Source organism: Meleagris gallopavo, chromosome 1 (assembly GCF_000146605.3).
Source record: "Meleagris gallopavo isolate NT-WF06-2002-E0010 breed Aviagen turkey brand Nicholas breeding stock chromosome 1, Turkey_5.1, whole genome shotgun sequence".
Lineage (NCBI taxonomy): Eukaryota > Metazoa > Chordata > Aves > Galliformes > Phasianidae > Meleagris > Meleagris gallopavo.
In genome coordinates, this window is record NC_015011.2 from 98,650,495 (window position 1) to 98,670,858 (window position 20,364).

Below are 20,364 nucleotides of genomic sequence, written 5' to 3' on the forward strand. Positions count from 1 at the left end.
TTTACAGATGCTCCAATGTTTCTGTCAAATCAAACTATGTATTTCTCTTGGGAAGGCAATCCCATCAATATAACATGTGAAGTACTAGCAAATCCATCTGCCTCAGTTCAGTGGAAAAGAGGAAAATTAGTTCTACCAGTAAAAAATTCAACGCATCTTAAGACCTACAGTGCAGGAAGAAAGCTGATTCTAGAGGTAAGGCTTAAAAAGGAAATCAGTTCAGTGAAATTAGCTAATTAATTTCTTCTTCAGTGTGGCATCATTGCAAGTATTACACTGTGTGTGTAAAGGTAAGATTTACAATCTAATAAGTAAAGCCCTTCAAGACAAAACAAAAAAAAAAGGTGAACTGATTTATCTCCACATATCTTATGAACAGTTAAGAAATAAACCTAATTTACATAGCTTATATTTAGGTTTCTTCTGGCATTGAATGTAATTTGCATGTATGGCAAGTAAATAATGGCATAAGTATAAAATTAAACCATCAGATTGAAATTTAAAAATTGTCTTAATGGAAGGTGCTTGGCATATACAGAACTGTGTATTTGGCTTCAGTCATAACTATGGAGGAAGATAAAGTGGCGAAAGACTGCAGTTGATTTGGTGGTTGCAGAGGCACTGGAAAACAAAGAACTATGTTCCTTTCTTTTACGTCAAATGTGCACTTAAGAAAATAAAATCCAAGAAAGGCAGAAGACAAAGAATGGACTTTAATTTTCCAACTACTATATTATCTTGAATAAATAATAAAGTGCTGAACAGTAATGCACAGCAAGCCATGGTCCTTAAATATTTCATAGAAGAGTGTCTGTAACCACTATCTTCATTTGTAGTTTCACCTGTTATTGTGACTAGATATTCTCTCCTCACTGAATGTGAGAAGTGTTGAGGAAATTAGGTTTCTCAGTTGCCATAGGAAAATAGTTCAGAAGCTATAGGATTAATTCTATAGAGGGGGGATGTACATCAGATCCCAAGCGAGAGGTGTATGGTGTACTGAAATAAAATCATCTTTCTAAAGTCCAATCAGTGAACTTCTTGAAATTTCCTTTAACTATATTATTTTTTTGTTGCTTTCAGAAAAAGCATTACTTGAAATAGAAATGCCTAATTTTCCATGAGAAGTGATTGTCTCATGGGAAATTGGGGCAGAGGAGAAAGACAGAATGTGCATCATTATGTAATACAATGTCAGGAGAGCATAATGACACAAAATTTTAAAATAAATAACAAGCTGACATGCATATATGTTGATAACTCTATTCATTTTTCTGATGAAAAATAGTCTTTGATAGCAAATTGTATTCTGCTTTCTGGAGTCCTTACAGAAACTGACTACAAGTTTTCAGATCTACGTTGTGTTGTGGGAAGAAGAAAGCAAGGAAGTATTCAGTCATTCTAATAACTGATTCTTTGATTTGCCTGAGATGGCGTAGGTAGCTGAATTTACTCGGGTTAGCTGAGTCTTGGTAACCATGCATGGTATGTACTTACCTCATCGCAGGTGAGGTACATCATATTAACATTATTCTCTCCTAATGACTTTTGAAAGTATTCTGGAAGCAGTCTATCAGTTATTTTGATTTGACTGATAATGTTGTCAGCGTAACCTTAGTAATTCTGGGGAAAAATGAAATGACAGATGACAGGGCGAGGGGAAATGGCGTCAAGTTGCGCCAGGGTTAGTTTAGGTTGGATATCAGGAAAAAAACTTATTTACAGAAAGGCTTGTTAAGCACTGGAATAGGCTCCCCGGGCAGGTGGTTGAGTCACCATCTCTGGATGTGTTTAAGAACCTTTGGATGTGGTGCTCAGGAACACAACTTAGTGGTGGGTTGTTAGAGTTAGGGTAGTATGGTTAGGCTGTGGTTGGACCTGATGATCTTTAAGGTCTTTTCCAATCTGAGCAGTTCTATGATTCTGTGATTCTATGACATTAACTGATTTAATTTAGGCATGAAGTTTTGGCTATCTGATTCAAAAATTAAATTGTACATAGAAAAGAGGCAGTTAGTAACTTCACATTTCCATAGCCACAGCTTTCCATGAAATAATCTCTACAGTTCCCTTAAAGAAAATTCTGGACTGTCACTGAAATCTGTTCATTTATATAGATTGGCACTTAATCCACCCTTTGGTGCTGTTTTGGCACATCAAAACAGAATAATGTCACCTAGCAGAAATATTATTGAACCTCTAGTTAACTACAAAAAAGTCAAGTTTACAAAGATTTTATGATACGGTTTGTCGTCCATTTTTCTTCTTTTACTCCTCCCTGGCAACTTATGGATATGGAAACCCTTCCTTTTCCATCTTTTGCTCAGGGTTTTGCAAATTAAAAAAGAAGTTGAAATATCTTCCTTCAGGTAGGGAACTCTGGTAATTTTTACTAACCATTTGCGCACAGGGTGTAAAAATGAAGATGCTACAAGAACACAGTTCTTACTGTCTATCATATTGTTGTTACGCATGTATGTAGATTAACAGTAGAATTACAAGTTCTCTGTTCCTCATAAGACTTGAACAGAAGTTGTATATTTAAAAAGACATAGTCTTACCCTTGTTTGAAGTTGATCTTTAGAGTTTTTAAAGGAAATCTTTCAAGAGGCTTTACTTAACAACACAAAATATTCTTTACAGCCTATAGTTTTTTGAGTTTTTTTCCATATTTCTATCACCTGAACAGTTGGATGGGCTGCGATTCCAATAGGACCCTAACTTACTGTGATATCCATTACCTGTTCTGTCTCACATCCGTATTAACCTGAGTTTATAGTTGTCACATACTTATATCTTCTTTTTTTCTTCCTGAATGTCTAGTATGTTGTGAATCTTGTAAACAAAAGCAGTAAAATATGATCCTTGCAGTATTTGTATGAATGAGCAGATTCCAGACCTATCATTGTTTAGTTCAGTCCAGTACAAGCAAATACCATCTATCTGTGTGAACAAACATGCAGCTTATTAGATGTTTTTCTTTCTTGTTCAGAAGTGAAATTATAAAACCAAATAATATCTCCATTTTTCATTATTTAGTTTCCACATTTCGTTTTGAAAAGAGGGAGTTTAACTTGAAAAATGATTAATTTAGATCTGTATTTTGAGGAATATCCTAGATAGGCTAAGTAAGAACACATCTCAGTGTTGATTACACAGAACGTGTTTGCATTTCTGATTTTTTAAAAGAAATATACTTGATTAAAAAGTAATATTTACAAATTGTTTTCATTTTAAAGATTGCTCCTACATCTGACAGTGATTTTGGACAGTATAATTGTACAGCTACAAACAGAATAGGAACAAGATATCAGGAGTACACACTCGGTCAAGCTGGTAAGTTATAACTGTTCATTTAAGTTCGCTTAAACCTTTTTTCCATTCTCATCACAATAGACTTCAGACTTTTCTTTGTTTACTTTATTCCAATAGAATGCTTGCAGTTAATTTTAATCCTCTAAAATTAGGGTAGCAGTACAATGTAAAATAAGCCAGATTCCTCAGAGTATGAATCTTCTTTAGATTGAATTTTAATTCCTTCTGAAAATTGAAAAGAAATCTAGTAAAAACAAGGGTGGATTAGGAAAGACTTTTCCCTTTCCTTGCCTGTATTTTCTTGAGAAATCAAGGATGTCAAAAAAGTTCAGTGAAGACTTATTGTCATTTGCAGTTCTAGTTATTTAAAAGCAGAATTTGATCTAGAATGATAGATTGGATTAATTTAAGCTCAGAAATATTCTAGAACCAGTTAGAGAATTTCTAAATATTTTTAGGTCCATCTATCATTGTTGAGAGAAATACAAAAATATTACTGTATATTTGTTTTTTTGGCAGAATTAGCTGTTAACTGAGAGTAAATGAGAGCTTCTTAGCTTTTCTTTCAGTGTTACTTGTTATGATATGGACCAATGCTAGTTCAGAAAGTTTTCAGGTCTCACAACTTGTTGATCTACATTCTTAGGTGATGCAAGTGATGCAAATTGTTCCAGTTTTAATGAATCTATAAAGTTATAATGTAATTTACAGTCACAGAATTTCAACCGAAACAAATGTTTTACATCCCTTGTGATGCGTTGTTATCGATCATTTTATACTACTCTGCTGACTGACAATTACACTTGAAGGGTAGAGGTAGAAATAAGGATCAGAGCATTTAGTCTTGTCTTTTTTTTTTTTTTTTTTAAATTGGACTCATATTTTTTACGATCTTCATTGTTTCAGCTGTAACTTCTAGTTCTTCTAGTTACATTTTTTGAAATAAGAAAATAAATTATTTAGACTCATTCTAGCAGGACCTTTCTGGGTGCATTGCTGCAATGTACATGTCTAATCATAGGAAGTCTCTGTTACACTACCTAGTATTTTAATTTTTTAATACTGCTCAATAGGGTAATTATTTTCATTTCTTCAGAGTTATAAAAAATAGTTGTTTATTAAATTTCCAAGATAAAGCAATCGCAGCTTTGAAATTTATTTCCATTATCTCTAAGGAAATAGTTACTAGTACATCATTTACCTAGTGTATAGTTTACCTTAGTGTATACTACACTTTTTGTCTTTTGATGGTGAAAATGACTGAGCTTCCTCAAAAGGGAAATACAGTTTTTCTCCTAAGAAACAGCAGATTTTGATGCGGCGAGATTTGTGTCATCCAGGAGATCGATCCTCGTTTTGAGAACATTTTTTTAGTTACTCTATTGCAGATCTGATCATCCTTTGATAGCTACATATTACTAATGAAAATATATTACCGCTTCCTTTTGCATGTAAATATCCTTTGTCTCAACTAAATTCTAATTTTGTACAGTAAATTATTTATATTCTGCCTTACAAAACTCTCTCCAATTTAAGGACAGTCACAATCTAATCCATACTGAAAATCTTTTTTGCGTATGTGTATGAGAAAAGAATTTCTAGAAGAGAACAGGTTGTAGAGTCTTCATTCATGTTCATGATCATTTACCTAATTTGTCCCATTTATTTCAGTGGATCTACTTGAAAAATTTCTATAAAAAAGGCTAAAATTAGGACTGTAACAGTTCATCAGTACTACACATGGCTTTAAATGTATAAGATGAATTATTCCTGTAATGTTTGAAATTGAAGTAGTAAGAGAAAAGCTCTAACTAACTATGAGCTGTTCTGTCATAATTTAAGAAATAGGCTTAGCCGTCTGAAAACTCAGGACATGATTTTGTAAATATTAATGACTGGCATAGGATTTGCAGAGTTGCATTAAATTCATCAAACTAGAAAACTACACCTAACCTCCTAACTTTAGTCAGGTTATATCTATTTCTCTTTGACCTTGCTTTCTCTTTGAGGCAACACATGCATCTCTTAATTGAGCACCAGCATTTCCTCTATCTATCCTGGTGCACTAAGTGCTACATTGGCCTCTGGAGTATCATCCCTAAGGTTTGATACATGCAAGGATTCACTGGAGGAGAAAAACAGTAAAAGAGCAGAATGGAATCTGCTTAGGATGGTTTCGCAATTCTTTTCAGAAACAGAAATTATGCCAATGGAACTTTCTTAAAGCCATGAACAAAGATTTTAAGAAATGTAAGGAAAATTCCTTCTGGTGTCTTAGCTCCTGGGACAAAAGAAAATGATGAAGGAGTTGTGCCAGTGGGAACAGAGGCAGTTAGATTCTGCTACTGCTTTGCATGGCTTTTTTTCATAAAGATGTGTATACATATGATAGCATCTCTATAGATATTTTATAAGTATTAAATGATTCCTAGATTTGCAAAACAGTAATACATCAAAACTCAGTGATACTACATGATGATTTTAGCTATGCATGTATTTCCTGTTTTTATAAATAATTGATCTTAATACAAAACAATTATCATCATTAATTGAAAAATAACATGATTTTGGTTATGCATTTTATTTCAGCTAAATTTCACAGGAGAGCCCCTGGAAATGCAAATGAGAGCAAATAACTCCAATTCTAGTTTTCAGCTACTATTATTATATACTAACAGCTTACTATTCTCTATTTCTGCAACAATTTGTTTAAGATTTTTTAGTCACTTCTACAGAAGATTTATCAGCTCTTTAGAAAATTATTTATTGAAGTTATTAACAGAGGTAAATTAATACATATTTAGTGAAACTAACAGATAAAGAACTATGGGAAGTTACTGTGTTAAGCATTAGCTATATATGGACATTCATTTCATATGAAATGAAATAGAAAATAGAATAAACTCATATTTTGTAGAAATTATTGTGAATGTATACTCTTAATATATCATTTTGGTGTAATATTTGTATGACGTTTGAAGGTTTCTGGACTCCAGTATTCTAGGTATTACTTATAGTAGGATAACCCGTAACATTCACAGTCCTGAAACATTGACATTGTTAGCATTTGTTCCTAAATAGACTTTTTTGGGGGGAGGAAAGTAAAAAAAAGACAGCAAATAACAAATGTAGTTAACTGTTGATTAAGCTAGCGTCAACAGAAATACAAAATAGCCAGGAAGACAGAGGATAAAACCATCATTGTAACTACAGGAATAAAATGTTGAATACAACTTTCTTCGTAATTTTCCTACATCTATTGTTTTACTCCAGTAAATTAGGAAATCTTAATGACTGACATTTCACATGTTAAAAAACCTATAAAATTTTCATGCATTTAAATACAGCCTAGATTTCCATTGGCTTTGATTGTAAGTACTAATGCTAAGGTGTAATGTACTTTTATAGTGGATCTGTCAGGGAAAATTAATTACTATTTCCAGCTGGGAAATATTATTAAACAAAGTAACCTGCTACAGTAAATTTTACAAATAATGATCGTTTTACAAAATTATTTTCTCTTAAAATCCTGCTGGAATGACTTGTTGAATGTTTTGTTCCATTTATCTGCTTTGGTTGGTTTTCAGCGGATTCAAACTGCTTTTTTTGTTGTTGTTATTTAATTAAATTCTGGCTGAAAAGCAATCATATGGCACAATACTGTTATCTTTATTTCTTTTCCCATCCTCAAGAAATTAGGCTTATTATTGACAGAAGAATATTTCTTTCACAATTTACACTTGCCTCTATGCCATTTTGTATGACAGAAGAACTATATCTGTTTACCCTAATTATACAAAGATACTAAATTAGCCAGAACCTCAGATATTGTCATTTAAACCTTTCACAATTGAACTGTAACATATTCAAGGCTTCACGCTGAAAGGTTCTGACCATTACTTGCAAAGTGCTGAGAATCTTCCATGCTTATTGAAGACCTCTTTAGGTATGTTCAGCACCTGAGTGGTGGGGATCAACTTCAAAAGAGTGACGTACTCTTTCTTATTGCTTAAGCATTTAAATCTCTTTCTTAGTAAGCATAAAATACAAGAAGCACCACAGTCTTTTCCATTTCTTGCCACTGCAAATGAATTACCTCACATCACATCCACAACTTTTATTTTAGAAGTCTACTTATACTCTGTTTTTTTTCCATGACAGGCTTAGTCTATGACAAGCCAGGTGAGCTTGACAGATTGTTCCAATGGCTTTCAAAGCCTGAGGTGAGCACAGATATTCCTAGATTTACCCAGATATAGTTTAGTCATAGTTAATGTGAATTGTTAGTGTTTAGGGAGATGGTATAACAAGTAAAGCATATTTCATTTCTGTCATGATCTCAGTATTGTTATTTCAAATGCATGGGAAAGATAATAAATGAACTTCACAGAAGTCCTTTAACTTGTTTTTTTTAAATCACTTCCTGTTCAAGATATGATAAGATTGACCCATAAGTGACAAAAACTTCAGCATCAAATTTAACTATTTACTTATCTGAATTTTTGATGCTGGCACTTTGGGTCTGGCTAATGGATATTGCTCCTTGTTTCTCCATATATTCCTGTTTTCACACAGGCAAAATAAAATCAAAGGAGTAGAACTTCATTTTCCCTAGAAAATGACATAACAAAAAAGATGTTCTGTGCCAGAACAGTGCTTTTTGATCTTACCGACATTTTTTTAGGATTGCTGGTTTTTTTGTTTTGTTTTGTTCTTTGTTTGGTTGGTTTTTGTTTGGTTGGTTTTTGTATAAATTGTGCCTTGCTGCTGCCTAAAGCCCATTTATTTTCATAAAATATAGACAGATCGCAAATGCGATCTCAATCCTAAAACTTGCCATGCACGTCTTCTGTAGTAGCATCAACTAAGGTATTTCTACTAGAAAAAGCACCGTAATATTTTCAATGAGCATGGAGTAAAACTGTTAATAAACAACGTGGTGGGTGGGTTTTTCTTTTTTTGCTTTGTGTGCACGTATTTTATTTTTATTTACTATTTATGTATTTATTTGCTAGCTGTGGTCCAGTTTCCTAATCCATTCCTTATTTTCAAGAACCCGCAGCGATTTGATTAAATAAATCTGTTGTAGCTGTCACCAGTGAAAGGCATCAAGGCAGTACTCCTCATCTCTTTCCCTGCAGTGGTCCTGATACTACTTACATTCGGCATTTAGACGTAATTACTTTCTCTGAGTTACACAACTGTAAGCTGCAGAACTGTACATAGTAGGAACATGCTGACAGGAGATAAGGAGAAAAGAATTAACTGGAAGATAATTCTCTGACCTCACAACCTACTTCCACAACCTACTCCCACGCCATTACTTCTTCCCTCCATTTTTACTGCTAAACTCTCAGATGGAAAATTATTTTCTTCTGCAGAACTATCAAAGAAATAGCTTGAAAAAAAAAATCTTTGTTGATAAAGATTTGGTCATTCATTAAATGTGTTGGATAAACCATAATAGACTTGAAATAATATTTACATGGCTGTGGAGAAAAATATACTCAAAATTGTATGTGTATTTTTTTTATCATCTGCAATACTATCCTTGGAACTAAACCAATTCTGCTTAATTTAGGCCAATGGATCACAAAGTTCATTTGTGCTAACCTGCTTTATGCACTGAATACAAAATGTATTAAGTGCAACTTTACACTTAATGCTATGGGGTCTTTTTATTTTATTTTTTTAATTAATACTTTAACATCATACATGAGCTCATTTTTTCTGCAGTATATTTTCTACTAGAGCTTATATAGAGCTTATAACAGAGTATGAAAAACTAATCACTGTCTGTAGCTAAACTCTTAAAAGATTCGTTGGTTAGTTTGGCTTTAAGGGGAAAAAGAACAGCAAACACCCACTGTTCTGCCCTTCAATATGCAGACTAAAGCATATACATACAGTCTTGAAAATGATTCTTTATTTGTGCTAATCATTGAGACAGAGCCCTACAATTGTAAAATAGTATCATATCATGACAGTGCTCCAAATAATTGCAACTGGTGGGACATACAGTTCAAATGCTGAAGTGTAGATCAGGACCAGAGGGCTGTTTACTTTGCTTGATGGATGAAATTTATGCTCAGTATAGAACTACCAAACTGGATTCAGTTCATGCTGATGATGATCTTTGGGAAAAAGGTGCAATTGTACATAGTCAGTTCATGCTGATGATGATCTTTGGGAAAAAGGTGCAATTGTACATAGTCTGAAAGAGACAGCGGGTATTTCATTCTATCCCATTAGAATTGCTATTACTTGTTCGCTATTTTGGCTAGGAATTTGTCTTCTCTTCTGTTTTCTTCTAGTGATTCTTTACTGAAAATAAGATGCTGATATAGTTCAACTCTGAAAATCACATGAATGTTACTACACATATGTGGGTAGCCTGGATTATGCATATCTGAATGCATATCTGAAATAGTATTGTGGATGCATTTCACATACTGCATTATGCTAATTATGTCAAATATTTTATTAGATTTTCACTGGAGCTTCAGTTATTGCTTATTTCTAAATGCAACCATATCTTTATATGGCATAAATCATACTTGAATCTTCATTGGGGAACATAAAGGTACTTTAAGGATGTCTGCTTCCCAATGCCATAGTTCGGACGTTTAATCATGTACAGACATAAATACAGGGAAAAGAGATTTCCTAAACATCTTGAAATTCAAGCAGAGTGGATGTATAAATAAAGTATGTTTGATTCACACCATTGACCGAAAAATTGTTTTGATCCAAACTGAAATAACAGTGAATTGACTCATAAAAGGAGCGTACAGAAACTAACATGAAACTAATCTCAGTAAAATTAAATATTCACTCAACCTTATAAAAAATAATTTGTTTCTATTTTCAATTCTTTTAACAACAGAAAAGGAAATAAATTTTTTTAGGAACTATTTGTAACAGTATTGGTATCCATAGCAGCTTCTAGCTCATAATTAAATGTTAAGGCCGTTCATCTTCTTTGCTGGAGAGCCATATTCATCTTCCCACATGTTTGGTATCTGTATGTCTCATACAGTACTGTGTCGCTTCATTTTGCTATCCTCGACTGCTTAACTCACATACTAATGCTGGCTTTTTGCTGCTTCTGTCAGAACAGAACAAGAGGAGTGTGTCCAGGGGATGGTTCTTATTTCCTACTGCTAGCAGAAATAAAACTTAGTGTTTTCAGCTGTAGAACAATCTGGAGGAGAGCAGTCACAATCTAGTATTAATTCTTGACCTCTGAATTTGAGATCAGTGCTTATTTAGCAAGCAACTCATATAGCTCATTTTTCTGTGTGATCACAGAAAAAAATAACATGGTTTTTGAACATGCTTTCCCTTTCTTGAAAAACAAATTTTTTGATCAATTTTGGTTTAAATTGTGGATGTCTTGATTATCTAAGCAAAGCATCCTATTAGAAAAGATTCAAAACCGTGTTAACTGTTCTCCTAGACACACAGAATACTGTGTTACATTCTGCCATGCCCAGCCTGACTGTGAATGTTGAATTCCTTTATGCATGATAATACAACTTCCATAAGAAGAGTGGACTTTTCCTGCGACATTATATATCTGGCTGATAGGAAAGTTTCCTGGAATGCAGAACTGTTTGGGGTTTTGAATCCCTCAAGATGACATTTGCATTCTGCCCATATTTTAAATTTCATGGAGCTATTTAGTTGTGTCCACATAAATAAAACTGTGTTGTTTTTAATCCAACAAACACCAAGCACTGGAAGTTTCAGGAGACCTATTTTCAGAAATTTTACTTGTAGGAATGCCCAGAGGTACAATCCCAGAATTCTTCTGGGAAAATATACGTACCTGATTGTTAAAATGTTGGATAAATCCACCCCTATATAGTGTCTTTGCCAAGCGTCCTTTCCATGAGAATTCATGGATGTATGTGTTCTAAGGCCCGTTCTTGAGTATTTTATAACAATTTCTAGCTCATTTTTGTTTAGGTACCAGTATTGACTGAATTTCAGATTGATTCTTTTTATTCCCAACTGCCTAGCAGCCCTTGAATAAAGACTGCGTTTTATGTAAATGGTTGAATACCCAGTGACCTAATGATCAGCTTTGGCTCAAGCCCTTGCTTGTCTTTAGAACGTAACTTCTGTACCAGAGATACAAAGAAAATGCCACATCTTTAATTAGATATGCAAGTAATTGTGAAATGTATATGAAGTGAATACTCAAGTGTTTCAAATTCTTGATCCTCTGTCTACAAAACTGAAATTCATTCTAGCATTTTCAATACTTTTTTTTTTGTAATTGTAATTAAAAAATTATAATTACATTTTTTTGTAAATGTAATTAAAACCTAGAACAATTTTATAAGTTAGTTTTTTGTCTTAGTTTGTTAGTTTGGACATATATTAACAGTGAAATAATGTTTACATTATTGAAGATGTACTCACCTTTATTTCATATTTAGTGTTTCAAAGCAACAGACTACTACTATATTTCTCTAGTTCTTTTCTATTTTAAGAGCTATGCACTTACTTTTTACTTCAGAGAAAATGTGTTTCTTGCATGCTATTATGAAAATTAATTCTTAAACTGAAAAGAGAAATTTTCCTCTAATATTCCTTTCTAGTAGTTTGGATTCCAATCTATCAAATACGAGAAAAACTTTTGTTTTCAGCTGTACTTCAGTTTCAGAAAAATGGCCAAATGATTTCTACAATTTCTTGTCATAATCTCATTTTGAAAAATTCAGAATCTGAATGATCTGTTTAGCTGTCATTGTCCCCATTGTTAAATTCTCAGTTTGTTATTCTCCTTCACATAATCGTTTATCAAACAAACTCATCAATCAACATTTTCATTTGCCTACAACAAAGTTAACTATCAAAAAGATTATATTATAAAAGGCACACAAAAATGGAAAATATTTTTGCGTATCCTTTATCCTTACCATATAAGGAAATAAATGTATCTGTCTTACAGCTTAAATTTTTTACCTGAAGCGAACATCATTTCATCACATTCAGTAAGTTTTTTCTCCCTTCAAGATGCTAAGCAGACTTCTTGGGGTAGATTATCAACTGTTAGTTTAGATCTGTCTAGTTGCTGCTGATCATTAAATTGATGTTTGTATTTTTCTAGATGTGCCATCAAATCCTTACGGAGTACGGGTTTTAGAGTTGTCACAAACCACTGCCAAGGTTTCATTCACTAAGCCAGATTCACATGGAGGTGTGCCCATTCATCACTACCAAGTGGATGTAAAAGAGGTAGCCTCAGAAACCTGGAAGATTGTTCGCTCCCATGGAGTTCAAAGTAAGTTTACGAAAAATAAATGGAAATATTTTAACTGATAGAATATCAAGGGAAGAGAATCAACTGTGTGTTAATTGATTCTCTGTTCCTCCATTAGTCCTAGCTGTATTTCCACTTAATATGGGGTAGTCAGACCTTTTTGCACCAATTAGAAATCTTGCTCTGATCAATTATCAATTTTTAGTTTTACATAAGTTAGATGAACAAATTTACTATTATTCCCAATTTTCTCGCTGTTTTCAAGTAGAGACAAAGAATATTTGTGAAGCTGTAAATTTCAAAGACAGTAGAAATTACAGAGGAGTTAGTTTGAGAATGCATACACAAATTAAAATGTTGAATAAGCATGTGATGTTTTATCTGATTTTATTTTAATTACTGATTTTGAGCTGCTTAGTAACCTTTATACATACCTGTCAGTATTCATTATATCTGTTTCAAAAGCGTATCTATAGAGTATTGTTCAATAAGTGATGCAAAAATGCATTTGCTAGATACTACATTTATTGATTGTTACACTGGTGCTAAAATGCTAAAAATCAGTCCAGTTCATTGCTGGGTCTCTGCCTTCATTGCAAATCTCTAAATGCAGAAAACAGTGTAAGCATACAAGAGTTCTTTAAGTACATGCATATGCAGGGTATTTTGACAGAGTAACATTAACAAGGTCTTAATAGAACAGAAATGCCTTCCATCCATAATTTGCACTTTGGCATTTTCAGCAGATAGCGCAAGTCAAAATAGTCCCAACAGTCTTCTGATTCGTACAGCAAGAGGTGAATTGTTTTGGAGCTATCACCACACTGAGGTGATCGTAAATGTAGTAAATGATCTAATGTGTCATCACATCACAGCAGCCACACAAAATCTCTGCACTCAGTGTGATCCAATCAAAAAAATAGAATTGTTTCAAAGAAACATACGTGTAATTAACAAATATCCAAAACAACATGACTTTTTATCTTTTCTTAGCGATATTTGGTAACTATACCAGTAGTACTGGCAGCATTCATTTTAGCTCATTATAATGTGCGTTTTTTCAGTACTAGGAGACCAAAAGGAGGACAGTAAGTTTCGTCTAATGGCGAGGCATACACATTAATCGATATTGCTGTGCCTCTTTTAAGACTATGTTTCAAAATATATTCAAATCTTTTTTCTCTTAGCTGTTTTTTTTCAATGAATTGACAAGAAGTTTCTCTGATGACAACTACAGTGTAACACATAATAAAACTTGTGGTGACCTGTCTGTGTAGTAGGCTGCAGTGTTCTGAAATGAAGACTAGCCAGTGCTACCATGCTTAATTTAAATGCAAAATCAGAATGACAAAAAATCTTCAGTGTTAATTTTGTACAACAGTATACTGACCTTAGTCCTCATGCTTTCCTATTACTGATGTTAATGTGAGATTTGTAAAAAGATTGACTATGTAGAAAAGATGTATAACTTCACAAACTTCTGTTACCAGAGTTGCCTCGTACTGCTTTCTTCAAAAGTTCACAGCTTTTTGAAATATTCTATCAGCATTACATGTTCCTGAAATGTTGCCTACAGCTTATTTTGGAGTTTGCTATATCACATAAGTTCATCTGCTTGGAACTACTTTAGTACAGTGTCTGATTGCATTGTACCGAAACTTATTTTACAAGTGGGAAGCAGTGTGACGGATACAAATACTTTCAGTACTTATGAACACAGTACCTACGTGAAGTAGATTTTTACAATCTCTGCCTCCATTCCCACTGCAATTAAAGACAGCTTAACTGAGAAAAAGACGATGTTAGTTCCTGCATGCTGTCACATTTTCTCCATTGTCTTCCTTTTGTGCCATTCATCATACATCCATTTTTTCTCTTTCCTCACCAGTAAGCTTTCAGGGTTTTTATCTTACCTCAAATCAGTGCTTTCATTTTAATTCCACTGTCTTCTAACTAGCACTGAGAGTTTTTGTAGGGAAAAAAAAAAACAAACAAACTGGTTTTGAACATTTTAAAGGTAACTCATTATAGCATGTGTGATTAGAGACTCCTCTAAGTGATGGCAGAAAGCTAGTAATCATAGAAGTGACTTGAAGAATCATCTTCGACTACAAATAGTTATATTGGATAACAGGAATAGATATTGAGAATGTGAACTTTACTGAGAGAATGGTGGACAATGTAAAAAATTCATCACAGATCCATAGTTAATATAGCCTGTTTTGAGAAATCTCTTTTTGTATTTCTCCTGCACAGAAAGATTGAGATTGTCTATATTTCTCTGAATTTATTTCTGAACTACTTTAGAGATCAAAAGCTACCTCAGAATTTCAAACATTGGCTAAGCAGGAGACATCTTTTTTTTTAAATACTGTTGATTCTACACCACAGAGTAGCATACAGAGTAGTACAAAAGACATCAAAGAAGAAAACAAAAGACATCAAAAAAGCATTTATCATAAGTTGTTGAAGATATTTCATGAGTTAAAAATATTTCTAATGTGTTATATGGACACAGCAGAAAAACAAGATATATTGTCAAAACAAAGACTGAGCAATCCAGAGGAGAAAAAAATCTTCCAAGATGGAGATGTTGAAAAACACTATTAAAATCTTTTTCATGAGAGTACTTATAACTGTAACTGGAACCTTTGTGAAAAATTCAACGTTTTCCTGTTTCCTGATCATTCAGAGAGTTTCAGGAAGTTTTCTAAAACATCTGCTTATACCTTGCTTCATTTTTTTTAGCCTATTTATGTTGTCCTTACAGAAAACACTGAGATATCCTCTTCTGAATCCGTATTTTTGGTTCATGGAAGAATTTTTAATGAAGGTTTTGTTAGAGTGAAGACTTGTAATTTTCTTTACACGTTCCTAAAACATCAAAAATACTTCTAAGTCTTTTAATTGATAAAAATACTATCTGCTTTGAGACAGTTTCTAATTGTACTTGAGTATGTAAGAACCACATTCGTACTGTATCGTAGTATCTGGCTAAGTAAGACCTGAGGTAGAGGGATACATACTGACATACAGTCAGTGTTCCATATTACTATTTGTAGTTGAGTCATTGTAATTTCCATGCTTGGTCAAACATTTTTTAATTGAAACAAAATCACTGTTTTCTTCTGGTCAAATCTTTTCAAACAGGTTTATGGTTAAGATTCAGATATGAATGCTTTTATACAGAGATAGTTAACTGCTCTCACAACTCAAGTCATGATGCAGACCTAATGCATGAGTCATGACTATTTCCCAGCAGCCAATGATAAACCATGCTCCAATTTCACAGGAGGACTTTTTATCAGTCTGATTTAAATCAGGAGTGATAAAACAGCACTGCAGCCCCTTCTTTCCACAGTGTAGTCAATGGGTGAATTCCAAGGCTGCATTTTAACAGGGGGAGGCAGAAGATCCTACATTCTTTAGAAAGTAATGCCCAAAAGACTATTACTCTTCCAGTATGGAGACTGTCAAGACTAAACTGGGTCTTCTGGTCCCTCTGTTCTGTGACCATAAGCAGCAATGTGGTTGTCTTTGTACAGCCAGAAAGAACAACCATAAACTGCTAAAATGGATGATGGATGTATTTTAAATGAAACAGACATCTATCTTGACAACGTTGCTGCAGAAATTAGTTTTTAATTAAAGTGTTACCAAATGATTCATAGGTGTTTGAAAAAGTTGCTGAAAGGAATTGCTACTAACACTATCAAGTCATTAATTTTCTCACAGTCATTACCTAAAAACCATGTATAAAGCCTTCTAAAAGTAGGATTATAACTGTTTTTGTTTACATGAAAAATACTAACCAAAGTTGTTAGACATTCTTATGAGTTCAATCAAGAAAATCATGTAATAGGAAATAAATTCTGTGCCAATCTGTTCAAACTGCTTGCAGTTCTCTTCATCTGAGATTCATGCTACTTCTGTTTCTTCAAAAACTACCTCAGAAGACAACTTTTTTTTTTCTAACTGTACTAGTTTGAGATATTTTCAGATCAAGTTAAGGAGAGAATTGCAGGGTCCAGGAGTATCTGATTCCCTATTCCCTGTCCTTTGTCTTTTATAATGAAGAAGATTTCATTTGAAAGGCTGGGCTGGTTACAGCTATTGAATGTGAACGCAGAAAATGAAGCAATCATTCTGATACACCAACCTCAGGCTATTTAAGGATTTAAAAGTCATAATCAATACTAGCATAGTTCACTAAGAGATCAGTGAGCAAATGGTAGCCAGATTTTTCTACACTTGTTGAATATTCTGTTGAATATGCAAACTTTTGTTACGAGTGACCTTCAACCTTATGGCCACAGGACATGGTGGGGCTCCTCCCTGTTGGCTAGTGCTCTGAGGGGCCTAACATGACCTGAAACTAGGTCCCATCCCACAGCCCCAGCCTGCAGCAGTACAGCCAGAGGTGCCTCTTGGAACTGAGCATCTCCCTGAGACCACGGTTCAGCTGAGGCTAGGCTGGGACATGGGCCTGCAGGTGGTCCAGACTGGGAAGAGGCATGGCCAGGCAGGGCAGGGATGTGGGGAGCTGGACTGTGGCCCTGCTGCAGCTGATCTGGGGCTGGGGTCCCCCAGATTGCCTGGGGCCCTGGGCCTGGGCAGGTGGGAGAGCCCAAGGGCAGGGGGTGACAATTCCAGATGCGGTGTTTTATTTTTTTAATTTTCTATACCAATAAGAAAGTATACATGCATAAATCTTACTTCAATCTTTATAATAAAAAAAAGCATTCAGAACATTTAGAATATAGTAATACCATTTTCTCTGTTACTTTTTAGTTTTTATATGTTATTTCCAAGCATATGACTAATGAAAGTGTGACCTGTGTGTGTGTGTGCAGCTCAGGTTTTTGGGTCAAACTGCTGAAATTTGTTTTCTGTCTTTAAGCGAGGGGTTTTGGTAGTTAACAAACAGACATGGTTTCAGAAGATGTGAAGAGCTTACGATGTACGATTTTCTGCTGAGATTTCAGAAACACAAATACAAAAGAATTTATTTTTTTTAATGTTAAAATACAGCAATTATGATGTCTTGTTATTGTCCTTGGGGAGGAAATGTAATATATAGGTTAATGATCATTCTCGTGTACTACATCTTAGATTGTAGGTTTTGTACTACCTACTTCTTTTATAGTGAAGTGTGAAAGTGCATCCAGTTGATTATTGGAACAGTTACTGATAGCATAGCAACGCTTCACTATTTAACTTGGAAGGCTTTCAGATGGACTCTAGAGAGATGAAGCCCATATAAATTAATAATTTTATTAATGCATTTAATTATTAAGTAAAATATATCAGCATAATTTGTAGATCAAAGAAATTATAATATTTTGGAAGTGTAAGTCAGCATTCAAAATTATTTTAATACATGAGAATCTTCAAGGCAGTAACATCTATTGCAAGCTGCTAGAGCAGAAGGAAAAATAAGGTCATTAGCCAGTTGCAGTGGGAGAATGTATTTTTAGGAAGTATTTTTAAAAAAACTTAGAGGATCATTCCCTGTGTCAGATAATATGATATGATTGCTGCCTGTAAGTACACAGGATTTCTTTTCAAAATAAACTGGATATTTGTCTTGATTGAAATTTAGTTTTCACAATATAAACAAGCTTTGAAAATTATCAGAATTTGGGAGTGTGTGTGTATATAAATATATAAGCTAAAATGAAGCAGGATGAAACTACAAATGACACGAATAAAATGACCTTAATTTTATAAATGAAAATTTTTGGGATAAGATAGCTTGATACGATTTGCTACATGTCATACAATTGGAAAAAGTTCAAGAATAGATGCAATTTATGAGCAATACATAGATTATATTTAAATGAAAGTGTTAAAAACAAACCTTTTATCCAAATTAGTTTGTGTGTACATCTGCATATATATGTAAGTTATTAATGTCTCTCATTCAATCCCCATACTATTCTTGGTCTCACTCCACTTTAATCTCTGGTTTAAAAGTCTTATGTGGGTAGAAAGGTTGATGAGCAATAAATATCTTATAGAAAAATGCATGGACAGATTAGGAAAATTGCAAAGTGAAAACTGCAAAAGGAAAGCTATGTTTAAGTATTCCAGGTTTTTATTCAAGAGAATGAAATGTGCTTTTCATATTCAAAGGCAAATAAGTTGTCATAAGAAGTGAAGAAAACCCAGAAAACAAGTTTATAGCTAAAAGCAACATGAAGATATATATACCACCAATATCTGAGGCTGTGCTTCAATAGTTTGTAATTCTGTGCTTGCAATTTCATTTAGTCAAATAGTCAAAGCTCATTATAAAGCATGATTTATGTTGAATGTTTTAAAAAAGGAACATCTGAAAATGTATAAAATCAAATGCAGTGTGCTTTCACAGAATCACAGAAACACAGAATCACCAAGGTTTGAAAAGACCTACAAGATCATCCAGCCCAACCATCCACCTATCACCAACAGTACTCACTAAACCATTCCCATCATCGCAAAATCCAAACGTTCCAGAGTCAGTGATTCCACCACCTCCTTGGGCAGCCCATTCCAGTGCCTGACCATACTTTCAGAAAAGTAGTATTTCCTAACATCCAGCCTGAATCTCCCCTGGTGCAGCTTGAAGCCATTCCCTCTAGTCCTATCACCAGTTACACAAGAGAAGAGGCTGACCCCCAGCTCACTACAGCCTCCTTTCAGGTAGTTATAGAGAGCAATAAGGTCTCCCCTGAGCCTCCTCTTCTCCAGACTGAACAATCCCAGTTCCTTCAGCCATTCCTCATAAGGCCTGTGCACCAGACCCCTCACCCGCTTTCATTGGAAGATGTACATAGTGAATGTATTTAATAAAGAGTTAAATGGAGAATCAGTTATTCCAAATATTTTTCACCTGATGTTCCTCTATTTTTTTCCTGCTTTGCTGATAAATCTTGCCTAGGCTGTATTTAGACCTTTTCAAGCTTTCTGTGATGGTGCACTCTCAAGTAGATTTGCAGTGAACATGCTGATCCACTGTACAGGTCTTGCTGATCTGGCTTCTAAGTGTAAAATCTCATTAAGAAAAGTGTTGTGCAATGCAATATTGGAAATGAATAGCTGATAAGTGGGACACGTGGTGCAGCTGCAAATTTTGCCTTTCAAATCAGCATTGTATTCATTTGCATCCAGTTTACATTGCCAATGTGCTTACAGAAAGGTACAGTAAATTTTTGGAATATTTATGCATATAAACTTCATCTGCATTTTGTAATATAAGCTGGATAAGTGTTATTGGAGGACAGACTATTCTTCAAGCATTGTCAAGGTCATCAAATGACAGAGTAACTTTGAATGGAGTTTTCCTTCTATCATGCACAAGAGCTGGCAACAAAACAGATAGCTTAGCCTATATGTGTTACATTTTATGGTATCATTAAATGAAACTGCTTTTTGTCACTTTTCTTCTCCCTGCTCTTTTCATTCTCTTTTGGCAAGCTGGAAAGCATAGCATGAAAGAGTAGGATGGAAACAAGGAGGAAAATCTATGAATGAAAATTATCTTTGCATGCAAGAGCATGCTAGAATTGTTGAAATTGTATTCGTGACAGTCTTGAGGCTGCTTTCTTGCAGTAGTGAAAATCATTGTAAAACACCTGTTTGAAATAACATTTTTATTCTTTAGCTTTTCACCCTAATCCAGAGTTGATTCTAGCCTTGATATAAAACACAGAATACATAACAGACATTTAAAAGCTTAGAAAAAGTCTAACAACTTTAGAGTCTCATAATCAGTGGGATTTCCTTTTATCCTT

The 20,364-nt window shown here is 34.1% G+C and overlaps 1 protein-coding gene across 1 annotated transcript in view; it reads left to right on the forward strand.

Moving 5' to 3' along the window:
• NCAM2 (neural cell adhesion molecule 2) overlaps positions 1–20,364 on the forward strand; it is a 130,183-nt gene that overhangs the window by 58,008 nt on the left and 51,811 nt on the right. Inside the window, exons 9-11 of the mRNA XM_031555850.1 lie at positions 8–195; positions 3,240–3,336; positions 12,437–12,610. Of these exons, the coding sequence (XP_031411710.1) occupies positions 8–195; positions 3,240–3,336; positions 12,437–12,610 (459 nt within the window). The remainder of the gene's footprint in view (positions 1–7; positions 196–3,239; positions 3,337–12,436; positions 12,611–20,364) is intronic.